Source organism: Calypte anna, chromosome 2, assembly GCF_003957555.1.
Source record: "Calypte anna isolate BGI_N300 chromosome 2, bCalAnn1_v1.p, whole genome shotgun sequence".
Classification (NCBI taxonomy): Eukaryota; Metazoa; Chordata; class Aves; order Apodiformes; family Trochilidae; genus Calypte; species Calypte anna.
In genome coordinates, this window is record NC_044245.1 from 122,676,454 (window position 1) to 122,691,792 (window position 15,339).

Below are 15,339 nucleotides of genomic sequence, written 5' to 3' on the forward strand. Positions count from 1 at the left end.
CTAAGTTGGCAAAATCTGCTTTTATTTCCTTCAGAAGCTGCTCTGGCCATTATCCTCACAAGAGAATGAGACACTGTGAGACTGTGGCTGTGTTCAGCATTTTAAAAAGAGTATGTGTATAATCTCACTTTAATATTCTTGTTATATTCTTTAATATAACTTCATTGGACTAAACTAAATTATCATTGATTTAGAGCACAGCCAAGTCTCTAACCAGCCCAGTCTTCAATATTTTGAAGCCTGTGGAGAAGAACAGTCTTAATTTAAAACACAGTATGTGGTAACAAAAAGCAATGATACTGCAGAATGGTGCAGATTTTTTTAAAAGCTAATTTTATCCCAGAATAAAACCTGCTTTATAAATTTCAAATTAAAAAAAAATAATTGTACGTGTCAAAATAATTTTCACTATTATTACAGAACACATTATTAAAGAAAACACATGGAAGACCTTCGAAATATTGTATTATTATGCTACAGTTTTAGTTACATGTAGGATTAAATTAATATATTCATACAAAGCTAAAGAAAGAAAGAAAAAAGAAGGAAGCAAGCACATCCTTAGAGATAAGTACATGCTTTCCTTCGTCTTGAACAAAAGCTGACTGGGTTTGGACCCTTTGGAACCGCATGCCAGTAGATTAGAAAGACAGTGATTAGAATATAATTTTTACAAATGGCATCTGATGGGCTTTTCAAAATACAAGTTGATTGAAGTAGCATGTTCTCACAGTTACTTGGCAGTCTAACATCTCTTTGAAAGTACAAATGCTGAGGGCTTTAGATTTGAGGTACCTGATCATACTGTTTGAATGAAAATCTTCTGCTTTGGAATGAATTGCATATAAATTACTTCTGTATTTTTTTTTCATCTGATAATACAGCTATACTCAACTAGATACAGAACTTTTCTTCCTAAAATAAAATGTAATCTATCTAGCAATTCTGATAATTTTTTACTATTATAATATAACAGCAAATACTACAATGAGCTCAAAACCCCACAGCCAACCACAGCAACAAAATGAAGACCATGCTGATCATTCATTTCACCTCTTAGGAATTCTGATATGACATCATAAATGCCATATGCATCTTTAAGGACATAGAATGGCTTAACATAAGTCTCTAGCTTGATGGTAAAACCAATTTCCTAGCTCCACTGTGGTTTTAGCTTTATTATCAATGCTAAGACTCTGAAAAACTCATGTATTTTAACATAAGCAAATGAAATCTTGCTCAGTAGAAATACAGAACACACACCATGCTTCCATTTCTGACTAGCCAAAAAATTGCCTAGTCAGACTATTTAAGAAAATAATGAAGAATAAATGGTTTTGTGAAACCTATCTATATTAGTGGAAACTTTTAAGCAATCAATAAGGGAAGTGGTTGCTAACATAATATTTTCCAAACATGAATTGGAAAAAACTTTTACTTTTTAAAGTAAGGTTACAGATCACTCAATTTCCAGGTTTATTCCTTCTAATTTTTGCATCCCCAAGGACAATATAAGCTGAACATTTTTATTTCAGCTTCTAAAGCTGAAAAGCTGTACTTGGATAAAGTACCATGCTTGGACAAGAATATAAAAACCCAAAGGTAACACAGTTGATTTATAAAACAACATTATGTCATTATTTACCTAAAGTAAAAATTTGCCATACAGAGCAAAATCCCTGTGAACCAGAACAGATAGAGTAGTAGATCTGTGGTGGGTACATAAATAGAAATATCAAAGACAAATTGGGTAACAGTAAAGATGCAGCTGCAATCACATCTGTCTCATCACAGCTGAGCAGTAAGTGATGCTAATAAGCTGAACTTTAACTGAGAAATAAAAGGCAAAGCAGCACACTTCTGTCCCACGCCCCCCAAATTTATCTCTGTTACAGCCAGCTCTAACTTATTATAACAAACGTATCTTCCCAAATATTTTTCTTTCCTTATTAGGAATCACAAGAATTACAATTATTTTATAGCCCTCTCCGACAAACAAGGGCAGAACAGTGTGGGTGGGCAAATAAGTAACTTCTGGAGCAGAAGGATGAATCTGAACAGGTTTAAACAATCATTAAAACTTCTTCCTGCTGGTGATGAAGCAATTAACTGTCTCAGACTGAGCCAGAAACAAAGTCACTAAGGAGAATAAGTTCTCTGTTTTTCTCTTCTTCTTACAAAAAGCCCTTTTTCATCTTGCTATGTAAAATCTGTCCTATTGCGTTGGAAGAGAAGGAAACTTGGACTAGTGCCATCTCTTTGTTTTCTTTTTCTTCGAGAGAAGCTTACTTGCTAGCATAATGGTGCTTTTTTGGGGTTTTTTGACTTTTTTTTTTACATTGTGTTTTATTCAGTCTGCTTTTGCATTCTGAACGAGGATAAATTTGGCCATTACTAATAACGTACCAAAAGCCATCAAGTTTGTTATCTCTCTCTCTCTCCTCTTTTCACTCCATATGTTTGCATAGAGAAAGCTCCACAGTATTAAGGTATCTGACATCCTGTCAGACAAACAGCACTTCCAGAGAACAAGAAGTATTAAGGCCATATCCAGTTTCTGTGAAGACATGTAAAGGCTGCCTGTTGCATCCTGCATACAAAGAATTTGCCAGAGCAGGATAGAAATTCCTTGAATGGCCAGAGGCAACACCTTCTGGAAATCACTCTAATGTTTTCTGAGCAGGAGGCTCTGCAGAACCTCACCATCTGCCATGAAATATGTGGTGCTGATGGCAGCATGTGTGTACAGTAGGTGACTAGGTTCAATGAGACAGTGACTAGGGTAAGTACCTATGTTAACTGGATGCTAAGGAGGGATACACATACAGAGCTGTTTGGGCAAGTTCTTCCTTTTTCACAGCAAAATAACTCGACAATCATTGTATCTGCCCAGGGAGGGGTATGGAATTTAATACGATGCTAACCTTTCTCTTCCTAGGAATGGGTTCATCAAAGAGAAGGTTGCTTGTTTCAGCTTCATCAATACCATCATCTGTCTGGGAAGGTGTCCGAAAAGCTTTGAAGCTATCAGCTGACAGAGGTGGAGATGGGGTGGATGGGTTGGACTGGTCACTGGGAGCGTTCCAGCTCCAGTATCCACTGCTGCTGGTACTAGAAGGCACAAATCCTCCTTCTTTCCAAGATCCATTTAGGGATTCTGTCAAGAATAACAACAGCTATTGTTACAACAGTATTTTGTGTTAAAGCTAAGCAGCTCATTTAAATAATGCTTGGATGCCATGTGGGTAACGAACTGTACATTAATAAGAGAAAGTAAAAGCACTGAAAGTAGAGAGAACAACTGCATCTGTTCCACTGCACACAAACTACATATTCCACACGCGATTTTTCATATGTTTTTTTAAAACCAAAGTATTTCTCTAAAAAAATTGTTGGATTTGGAAAAATAACCTATTCTGGAGCATGAACTGCAGTCAAATGTTTCACACATGAATACATCATCAACTTTCAACAGGAACACTTGACTGTGATTGGGTGTCAGAGCAAGCTCCAAGCCACTATGTGGCCAACAAGAGATGTCCCAGGAAGGGGAGATCGACTCTGAGCCCCAGGACACTAATTAGATTTGCAAAAACATGATTGTCATCTCAGAAGTAAAACACCAAAGAAAACCATAATTGCCCTCCTAACTGTCATCATCTCCCAGTGCACACACTTATGCCTAATATGAATCTCTATTTGAGGTGGTTATGTATCCTTGGAAGGATATCCCTTTGTCTTCATACAGGTGTATCGTTAAGCATCTGTTTTCAGAAGTGGGGTGCAGAGATGCTGGAACACCTCCACACCTGCTTGCTGTGGGAACCTCCTCCTAATGGCAGCAGTTCCCCTGACATTAGGTGGTAAGGAGATGCTCAGACTAACAGGTAACTCTGCAATGCAGTGGGTGGGAGCAAGAGCACTGCATTAGCAGCCTGAGGCACAGCTTGAGCCCTGATCCACATGCTGAGGTCCTCAGGCATTAGATGTTGGCAGGAGAGGAGCATGCAAGCCAGCAGCTCAGCAGGCCATCACCTGAGCATGTCCAGTGCTCTGCTTCAGTCTTCAGTGTCTCACAGGGCTTGGGGCACATGCACAGGGATGGTTTAGGTGCAGTTTGTCCCTAACAGGCATTTCCCAATGACACTGTAGGTGTCTTGAGTATTGGGCAACACCCTGCTTTAGAGCTGGCAAGCAAATAACATCTTATCTCAAGAAAATGTTATTTAGATGGGAATCTTTTCAAGCCAGTGCCTGCCTTGAAGAGTTCTGCAGAAGACACTCCTTCATTCTTTCTCAATTTCTTACAGATAAATTTAACTACTGACATCATCAAGAAAATAACGTCTACCACCTGCTACCAAAAGCTTAACCCAAACCCAGTGATTTTTTAATTTTCTTTTTCTTCTCCCAATTGAGTAGGTTTTGGACAAATCCTTTAAATCTTTATTATCAGCTGCTCACAAAATAGCATGCAGTCCTCCATCATATAAACCTATGAATAAAAATACCCCCTTCCAATGGCAGCTGCCAGGTCCCCGCACTTGCTGATCAGGGCCCCAAAGCACAAATGGGATCAACTCTCCCTCTCCCCATCAATTCCTCTTCTAAAAATGACAGACACATTTCCGGTAGCTATTAACTTAACAAATAAAACCATCGTGTTTTGGTTCATGATTGCAGCCTTCATGTGACTGTAACAGAGGTGGTTTTTGTTTCTTTTAAGTACTTGTACTTGAGTCTTGTGCCAAAGCCAAAAAGTACATCTGGTATCAACTTATGACCTTAGCATAGCTTGAAATTTCCATTTCTTCAGAAAAACAAAGGAAACAGCACTCTTTGAACTACTGCTTTCTGACACATTTTATGGTTGTACTTTGTATTCTCTAGGTTTATAGCTTCTCACCTTGCTGAGAAAGAGATGTAAATCAGGAACATTTTAAAAGTAGGATGGAAAAGGCTGAATGAGGTTGACAACAGGAAAAAACAAACACTGGTTCTCATTAATACTAACAAATCTGACAATGTAAAAAAATAAATTTAAAATATAAATAAGTGCAACTTACTCTTGTTTTGGGGCTCTTTTCACATTGCTGGTGTTGCGTGAAAGAGAACCAGACCAAATATTACTCAGCTGCAGGGCAACAAGGGCCAAACTCTGATCCAGTTTGCATGGGTGCTCATCCCATAATTCCAGCACAGATCAGACTTTAATATTAACACTAATGGTTTTTTTGTTTTTGTACTTCTAGGCAAAATTCCACTTGTTTAAACAAATGTTTCTTTAATTACACTGTTACTTATTGCCCTTTTTTGGAAAAGGATGTAGAAAAAACTAATTATTACTATGTTTGTTATTCATATTACTAAGATCAGAGCCTAGCCAGTCAACACCAAATGAACTTCAAATTATCAAATCTTTGCATTTTTATTGAAGTCTTTAGTAAGTCTTTACTCAGGGAAAATTAAGGTATTTAGGGAGAAGATGCCAAACAACAGCTTCAAAATCTTGTCTCCGAGTACTGAAAATGTATGAATTACTTTTTCAAGGTAGTCTTCCCAGATTTTGGGAAACAAGCAAACAAGCTAGGTGAAGAAACATCAAAGAGCACTCTGACTGCATGCTGTAATATCACAGGCTGTTAACAGCTACCATTTACCTATTAGCAATTTAAAAAAGCCTCTTTCACAGATCTTTCCAATCAACACGTGTTGATAGCTCATGTGCACTGCTGCTCCTGGCAAGTATACTCTGCTCAGGCTGTTTAGGGTGACAGATACTGCCTTGTCCCAAACCAGAGCAGCTCCCCGTGGCTGGGGATGCATCATGGTCCACCCCAAATCAGCACAAACCCATCTTCATCTGTGGTTTCAGCTGTGAGCTGAGCAACTAGAGACTTGGCATGTTTTCATCCTTCCATTGGCCTTCCCTGGAGGCTGGCATCCTCCATCCCTGAGGAAGGACAGTCACTGGGCATTTCACTGTCAGAGGTTTCCCAGAGCTCCTCAGAGCAGTGGTACTCCATAAGTACTTTTGGTTTTCAACACCAGAAAGCACACAGACAGGAACCATGGGCACGCATGGCTAGAATTCCAATTAAAGGGATAAAACATTTTCTGGAAATAAATGGTAAACCCACACTATTTGTTCAAAAATATTTAAATCTGGAACATTTGATACTAATTCCACTTAAGAACATCACTCAGTGGATCACCCCTGCTTCCATGAAGAAATGCAAAGACTATTTCCTTAATTTGTATCTGGTAAGTACTCAATGTCCTCCAATTATTTACAGTAGGAGGGGCATCTACTGTCTATTTAACAATTACAAGTGAGTAAGAAAAGCCAGACTCCTACAGACAATGATGAAACATCCCGAAACAAGGTGGTCCTAATTTAAATTATCCCTTAAAATACAACACAAAAATTTCTTGGTCAAGCTTGCATAGATTAATTGTACTTCATAGTACAGATTTCACAGATTAATTATATTTAATTAGCAGTCTCATTATTACCACAAACTTCTTAAGATTTATTTAATTTGTGCCTTCTGCTGTATCATGAATGGTGTAGTCTTTTAAGGGATTATGGATTTGATGTTAGACCAGCAGAGCTTTACAAAAGGCACAGGAATTGAGACTCTAACCCTGCGTTGGCAAAAAACAGTTCTGTCACTGTGCAGACTGCTAATGCACAAACTCTCAGCCAACGGCTGTGATCTGGAGGTGCTTTGTCTCATCATGGCGAGTAAAAACTCATCTGATTCCCATGGGCTGTCATGTTTACTGCATATGTGCAAATGCAAATAAGCTGTTTGGAAAATCAGTATTTCAGTGAGGTCAGGAGACCTTCTGTAGCCCTCATCTCCCATTTATAAAAGGAGGAATCTTCTGTCTCATAAACTGGATGTATTCTAAGGTTATGGAAAAGGTTTCTTCTCATTTCTGCCAGTGCTGCACCACAGACCTTGATTAGTCCTTGCACTCCAAGAACAAGGTCCTGTGTCTGGGTGGGGGAAATCCCCGGTATCAACACAGGATGGGGGATGAAGGCATTGAGAGCAGCCCTGAGGAAAAGGATTTGGGGGTATTGGTGAGTAAAAAGCAGGATGTAAGCTGGCAGCCCATGTGTGCTTGCAGTCCAGAAGACCAACTGTATCTGGGCTGCACCAAAAGAAGAGTGGCCAGGTTGAGGGAAGTGATTCTCCCCCTCTGCTCTAGTGAGACCCCACCTGGAGTACTGTGTCCAGTTCTGGAGCCCTCAGCACAAGACAGGCATGGACCTGTTGAAGCAGGTCCAGAGACAGGCCACAAAAATCATCACAGAGCTGGAGCAGCTCTCCCATGAAGACAGGCTGAGAGTGTTGGGGTTGTTCAGCCTGAAAAAGAAAAGACTCCACAGAAACCTTATTGTGGCCTTTCAGTACTTAAAGGGGGCTTGTAAGAAAGATAGCAACAAACTTTTTAGCAGGGCAATATGACAAGAGGTATTGGTTTTAATCTAGAAGAGGGTTTATTTGGATGTTAGAGGGATGTTAAGATGTTAAATTTTTTACAGGAACGATGGTGAAACACTGAAGAAGTTTGCTCAGAGATGTGGTAGATGCCCCATCTCTGGAAACATTCAAGTTGAGGTTGGCTGGGACTCTGAGCAACCTGATCTAGTTGAAGATGTCCATGCTCTCTGCAGTATGATTGGACTGGATGACCTTCAAAAGTCCCTTCCAAGTGAAACTGTTCTGTGATCCTATGACAGCTCAGTATGATCTTATGGCATGCACAGGTCACTGCCATAATACAGACACTCACCCTTTGTCCTCCACCATGGCCATAACTCCTGGAAACCAGCCCCAGGTACACGGTGCTGGCACCCCTCCCTCCAGCCCCTGCCCAGGCACTGCTTACCATTGGGTCGGACAGGAGGGCTGCGGACCAAAGGGCTGGTGGACAAACTGGTGAGTACCATGGCTGCTGTTACTTTATCCATGTCCAGTTCTTCTGAAGATTTTCTGAAACACAAGGAATGGGAAGCAAGGAACACATAAGCAAGTATTTAATTTATTTATTTTTTTTAGTGTTTCGGGTTTTTTTTTTCCCTAGTACCAGCCCAAACCCTAATCCAGGACAGTATAGTAATAAAAACAAGTCACTGAAAGAGTTCTGCTGGCAGCCTGAACACAAAAAGTGGCTACTTTAAGTGAACTAATAAAGGGGAACAGCAGTAGGAAAACAGAATATATCACTGTATAAAACTGTTATGATTACTGTGACTCTCCATAAGTTTGACTCCTTCTCTTTTCCAGAATTTCAGCCATTCATATCCTTAGAGCTAAGTGTGTATTTAAGGTGGTTTTTCCCTTTTGACAAAGACACAGAGACGCAAAACAAGGCTAAGATTACTAGTAACATTAATAACATATGCTACTCTAGGGTGAGAAACAATTATGAACTGGAGCTAAGGGTGGCATCTTTTTTTTATTTTGTTCCTTTTGCTTAACACTATTAACCTTCCTGTACTCTCTCCAAATGACTGACTCTACATTTTTCCTGGTCAAATTATAAGCCAATTATCTAAAATAATTAGAAAATTGGAAGAAAATCAGCACAGGGGGGAAAAAAAACAAGAGAGAGAGCTATTTTTGCAGGTCTGATAAAGTCCTGAGCCAGCAGGATGGCACAGTGGGAAGAGGGACAAGCCAGTGCTTTAGCTTGGTCTTGCTGGGAATCCACCCGAAGTCAGAGCATGAGGAAGGGGAAATAAGGGAAAGGGGGGCAGTCAGCATTCCAGGGGAGTGAGGAGAGGACTTGGAGAACAGTGGGTGCCATGAAAAACCAGGTTTCAGTGACCCCACTTCTCAAGGAGCCTCTCAAGGCTTTTTTAGATAGTACAGGATTTTCTTTGTCTGTACAAATGTATATACTATCCCTTTTTCCCCCCAAAAAAGTTACACTCTTCCTGACAATTTACAATTTCTGAAGACTGAAAGTACCAAAATAAAACAACTAAACCCACTAGGTATAGCAGACATTTGCTTTCCATTCTTGTGGGACACTAGAATCAAAGCAGACAGCTTCTGGTAAACATTTGCTTTCAAGCATATGACTGATCATCCAAAACCCTCTCCTCATTTACTAGAGATGAAGTTAAATTTGCTCTTACAGAAGGACACTTTCCCCCCCTCTATTCTGCATTGTGTGGTTTCTGGAATTTCCTTCTTGTCTTGCCAGGAGCTCTGTTTAACTGATCAGATATTTAAAGCTAAACATAAGCCAAACTACCTGCTGTTCTCCATCAACTGTTGATTGTTAAGACATCAAGAAGAATAGGACATACTGGTTGCAGTCCCCTTTCTAGAATCCCAAGTCACCCATCAGGTGGAAGGCTCGTTAACTCAAAAGTCCTAAAATCAAAGCCTCCTAACTTTTTAGAGAGAAAACCTCAATCTTGTCCATGAAACAGTTCACAGATGCTTTCTGGCTGATGCAAGGACCCATGCAGATGCTGAAAATCACCCTCCCATGCCATACAACAACTTAGCTTTCATGACTGTCATTTGCAACACATCACTGCCTGGAATTGAAACACTGATGATGGGTTCTTGCTGTGTTTATATGTATGGAAACCCTCCCTTTTCTACAGCCAAGGTTTTAGCAATGAGTACAGCAGACATGTGGTCATCATTGAGTACTGGAAAAGTCTTGGATATCTGCTATACCCAGCTAGTACCTGAATCTGTCACCCACCAGGTCCTCTCACCTGATGAGAAATATTTCACTAAGAATGCCAAATTACTTTGGGGTCAGAAGACCACAACCCAGGATGACATTAAGATCCTACATTTTCTGGAGACCAACCCTGCCAGATGATTTTCCGATTACTTAATATCCCAGTATGAAAATCCACTCTCTGAGAAGCATTCAGTTGCTCCGGAGTCCACTCCTCAAGACTACACTGACCTTACTCCTTTATCCATCTGTGAATGAACCATCAATATTTGCACTTCTGCAACATATGAGGGTAAAAACGACAACAGCCTCCTGATTCAATGGAGAAGCTTATTCCTAGTGTTTGCAATCAGCCTTATTGCAGAACTATAGAATGGTTTAAGTTGGGAGGGACCTTAAAGATCATCTAGTTCCAGCTACCATGACATTGGCAGGGATACCTGCTACTAGACCAGGTTGCTCTAAGCCCCATCCAACCTGACCTGAAAAAAGAACAGGAGGCTGCTGCCAAGTGGCTGCTGGACAGATCTACACCACCAACTCATACCAGGACAACTGGCAGCCAAGCAGCTGGGGCTTGTTCAGCATCGTGAACAGAACTTTAGGGAGCATGTGGCTCTGCTCATGGTGCTCTGAGTTGCCTTTATCTCATTGTTAATTTTTCATGTATCAAATTGTGTGATCCATATGCTCGCCTCTAAATACACAGATTTCTTCGTAAAAATCAGAGAACTGTGAGCAGAGCCGCCTGTCCTGGGAGTTCTGCTCATGGTGCTGAATGTGTGCCACCTGCTGGACGCTGTGCAGTTGTCCGAGCAGTGGGGTGGCAGTAGAGAGGTGTCTGATGACCACCCAGTGGCAGACAGTTGTCCTAGACCCACCTGAACTTGAACACCTCCAGGGAGAAAGCATCCACAATTTCCCTGAGCAACCTATGCCAGTGTCTCACCATACTCACAGAAAAGAGTTTATTCTAATATCTGCTCTAAATTTACCCTCTTTTGGCTTCAAACCATTACCCCTCATGTTATAGTTTCATACTCTTGTAAACAAAAGTCCTCAGCAGTCCCCTTCAGGTACTGGAAGCCTGATACAAGGTCAGCCCAGAGCCTCCTCTTCTCCAGGCTGAACAAGCCCAACTCTTTCAGTCTGTCTTCATAGCTCCAGCCCTGCCCACAAGGCTCTTCTGTGTGTGCAGTGATAGGACTAACATGGTCCTGTCCAGGCCTCTGCAGAATTGCAAAATCACACTATAGCAGTTGCAGCATTTGCCACGTTGGTGTCAAGAAGTCAGAGTCTAGACTCACAGCTAATCCCAAAGTTCCTCCAATAGTCTATAATTTTAACCTCAAGATCTTCTGCACTGTTTTTTTTTTTTTCCTTTATCTGACTCAGAGTCCTGCTCTGAAAAACTAACCCTGGATCCAAATAATTTTGTCACTGATGTCACAGTGACTGTCAGTATTGGCATCTGTGCCTAAGATGAAAGTTTCCATAGGTAGGCAAAGGACAGGAATGGTCATGAGACCCCTCTGGCTATATCTAGCCATGCTACACCCCACTTCTGCCATTACTGGAATGCTTTTTTCTACCTCATCCAACTGAACAGTCATTTTTACTACTTAACTGCTCCTCAGTTGCATCCAGGAAACAAGGAAACACTTTGCTCATACTTCCCAGCCACAAGGATTCCAGCAGCTACAAGTGCTGGCTTATGTGACTCTGCTCTCAAACACATTTTTACAGTTTGGCTCATAAATGTAAAAACACACATTTCATGTATCACTCAGCCAGCACCACTGCCGCAACAGCAGTCTTCAGGAGAGAAGCAAAGCATAAAACTGAAGACAGGAACCACTTAAGCCATCTGCATTTAGTCAGCATCACATGTGAGTCGATGTCTTAAGAGTCCCCAAGTCTTTTCTAGCTTTCTCTGCTAGAAAGTTGAACCTGCACACAGCTGTTTGACAGTATTTACAATCAGAGGGTAAAATAACTGGTTTGTTACACATCAGTTATTCACAAACCATTTAATCCACCATAGCCAAGGTGATTTTCTGCAGACCGAAGCTATAAAAATTTTGCTTATATTGTTAGAGGTGTAATTAAGCATAAATCAGTTGGAAGATCATCTCCTACACCAGCTATTAAGATTTTTCTTTCCTTTGATACCTGTTAAAAACGCTGACTCGATGTTTCAGCAGTAAAACTTTTTATTGAGAGAGATTAAGTAAAGCAGCACGCTGCAGCATGCTGGGCAGCCAGGAAGCCGCAGCTTCACCACCGGCTCGCAAGTTCGATAAGGTAAAACCAGTCCTTTTATACTTTTCGTAAACCTCTTCCCCTTAGTCTCTTATCAGTTTATCACTGGTTTTCGTTTTGCGGGCTCCCCCAGCATTGGTTCTTGCTTCGCGGGCTTCATCCTGCTGCTGAGGTGAATGGTCACGTGACGTCCCTGTTTCGCGGGCCCCCGCGGCCGGCCCCTCCTCCTGTTTTTCTGACTTTTTTCCTTATAAGTACGCTTAAACACACACCTCAAAACAACGGGATACAAGATGCTACCTTAACAAACAGGCCAAGCAAACATTATTAAATTGAAAGATACACTCAACAAAACAATAAACTACAATTTTAAACCCTTATTTTTCACAATACCACATTCCAGTCTCCAAATACATTGGAGATATTCAGATATACTTGTCAGTATAGTCTGCATCTGAGACCAAGCAGTTTTGGATTCTTTATTTCCAAAGCCTTTGTAAATCTAAACACACATGAATAACTAAATTCTAATGAAACACCTGAAACGTAGGCAACAGAACTCAGAAGGACCTGGGGGACAGATCTTTTCCCAGCACACGATGTCTGTCAGCTTCACATCGCTCTGCTTCCTGAGCAGGGAGAATGGTTTCACTTGATCCCTGCAGAACCCTGACCTAGACAGCCTAAAATTGTTCGTTTCTTTAATAGCCAAGCTCCAACTAAGTATCAGGCTGATTGTTATTACCCTTACTAGTAATAACAGAAGTATTTCTGAAAGAAATAACAATCGTAAATTTCTTTCTACAGGTAAAATGAAAAGATTTTAGGTACCCTCAATTCATCATTAATGGCAAAGGCAACATACTAACAGGGAATTTACAAGAAAAGCCAGGTACATTTCTGTGACTCCAGACATTCAAAGTAACTACAGCCACTCTGCTGTCTTAAACAGTTATCTACAGTATCGTGCAACAAAATCTTATTAATCCATAAACCACCTTACAATTACAATAATATTTAGTTACCATCTAACAACTCAAAATAATTACTGGAGATATATAAATGATTTTGCTTGGTGCAGTTATGTTTAGCTGTTGATTGTGAAGATTAAAAATCAACTTTCTTGCCAAAGACAGAACAAAAACATTTCAAAGCGAATGACTCATACAACCAATCCAAGGTATTGAGAACACTGTTAAAAGCTTTAACTTTTCACAATAACATGAAAAGCAAAGTTTACGTGTTTGTAATGTAAACTTTGGTGTCAAGAAGTCAGATAAATATTACATTAAATTATTATGTTACTATAATCATATATATATGTATATATGATTATGATATGTATATATGATTATATGTATATACAGTGGTTTGGGTTGGAAGGGACCTTAAAGATCAGCTGGTTCAAATCCCCCTGCAGGGGCAGGGACACCTCCCACAAGATCAGGTTGCTCAAAGCCCAATGCAACATAAACCACTAAATACACTGTTTCAGATTAAAACTGTCTTCCCTCATTTTATCACTCCATGCTCTTGTAAAAAAGTCCCTTTCCAGTTTTGCTTTGGGCTCTCTTAAGGTACTGGAAGGCCATTATAAGGTCTCCCCAGAGCCTTCTCCAGGCTGAAAAACCTCAACTTTTCAACCCATCCCCGTAAGACAAGTTCTCCAGCTCTCTCATTATCTTCATGGCCCTCCTCTGGACTTGCCCCTCAGCTCCATGTCCTTCCTATGTTACAGGCCCCTGAGCTGGATGCAGAACTCCAGGTAGGGTTTCACCAGAGCAGAGCAGAGGGGCAGAATCAGGAGCATTACTAAACACCTAAAAAGAGAACTGACATTTGATATATGAAACAGGAACCCAATAATGTGATTCACTAACTGGAAACTAGGGATTTCTGCCTTTGCTCATGATGGCCAAACACAGAATTAAATTTTAGCACTCCTACCTTTGTGATATTTCTGTATTAGTTCATATACAGGTTAACTGTCCTTCTTGTGTCCCTCTCTGCTGTTTTGGTTACACTCCAGAATTTTTTGGGAGATATTGACAGCTGTTAGAAATTACCATCAAAATCTTTATTATACTAATATAGGACCTTTTCTTCTCAAAACCATATATCCCTGAATTTCTCAAGGAAAAAAGACAACTGCTTCAAAGGCGAGTTCAAAGCACCAAGCTGAAAGACTTTGTGATTCAGTTATTCAAAGGACCTTTGGAAGTCTGGCTGGTCTGCTAGAGGCCAAGGAAAGTTGTTAAGAAACATCAGTAGTTACACAGATACAGATTTCCTACCTGGAGTGTAATGGTTTAAAGACAACAGAAAGGCTCTGCATATCAGTCATATCATATGGGAGATATTCACATTGTGTTTCTCACCATCCTGGAGAAGAAAATACATTTAGCAGAAGAAGTGAAGAGAAATTGGTGTGCAATGTATCTGTGTTTCTCAAAGCCTTTTATTTTTCCTTGCGGCAGACCATGCAGCACCTCCACAAAAGAGGATTCTGTAAGAAATCTATTCTTTAGCCACTATGACTAAAAGCACTAAAACTTAACAGAAAATAATACGTTTTTACAACAGTTTTATAGATTTAAATAACCCAGAAAAGGCAATATCTGCTTCTAAAGGTAAGCTGACATATTCCTCCATACATGGGGGCCTTGCCTGTCTCTTCTTCTGCTGCCCCTGCCCCTTCCTGAGCCCCCAGACATCTCCCCAAGCCAGATGCATCCTCAGGGAGCCCCTGGAGCACCCTTTCCCAGTGCCGTCTCCTCCCTACAGGGGTACAACAGAGCGGTGCTCCCCTGGCTGCTCTCCAGGTTACCATCACACCAAACCCCTTCTGGGAGCACCAGCAGAGATGCACCAGAAACAAAAAGGATGTCAAATTACTGTGATGTCTGTTTTCCACAGCAAACACATCCACAGGCACGTCTGCCACCATACCCTCTGCAACTCAGTGGAAAGAACTACTTTGCCCTGTAAGACTCCTCAGAGAAGTTTTTTTTAAGGCAAAGCCTGCAAAACAGATGAAAAATGCCTCTTTCATTGAAGCCTTTTTCATTTCTTAAGCAACTTGCCTGCCTTCCTTAAAAGCAACTGAAATTTCAAACCTACCCAAATTGTAATGGGTCTGAACCTTAGATCTTGCTCTCTGATTCACAAAACACAGGATACAGTGTGCTGGAGGTTGGGGAGGGAGGGAATGGGTAGTAAAACATTGCTCTCATTATTGGCTGGTGATAGGATCTACAGTTTTTAAAAGCTCTGAATAAATGGTAACAGTTAAGCAAGCCAAATTCAACATTGGGAGATAAGCTGCAGTTTACCAGAACAATTTATTCTATA

At 40.6% G+C, this 15,339-nt stretch overlaps 1 protein-coding gene across 3 annotated transcripts in view; it reads right to left on the bottom strand.

The window, feature by feature from the left end:
* The window catches only part of ZNF704 (zinc finger protein 704), an 89,212-nt gene that overhangs the window by 15,423 nt on the left and 58,450 nt on the right, over window positions 1–15,339 (bottom strand). For all 3 annotated transcript variants that reach the window (XM_030446005.1, XM_030446003.1, XM_030446004.1), the window contains exons 3-4: window positions 7,906–8,009; window positions 2,925–3,157 (exon numbers count right to left, since the gene is read on the bottom strand). In XM_030446005.1, coding sequence (XP_030301865.1) covers window positions 2,925–3,157; window positions 7,906–8,009 — 337 coding nt within the window. The remainder of the gene's footprint in view (window positions 1–2,924; window positions 3,158–7,905; window positions 8,010–15,339) is intronic.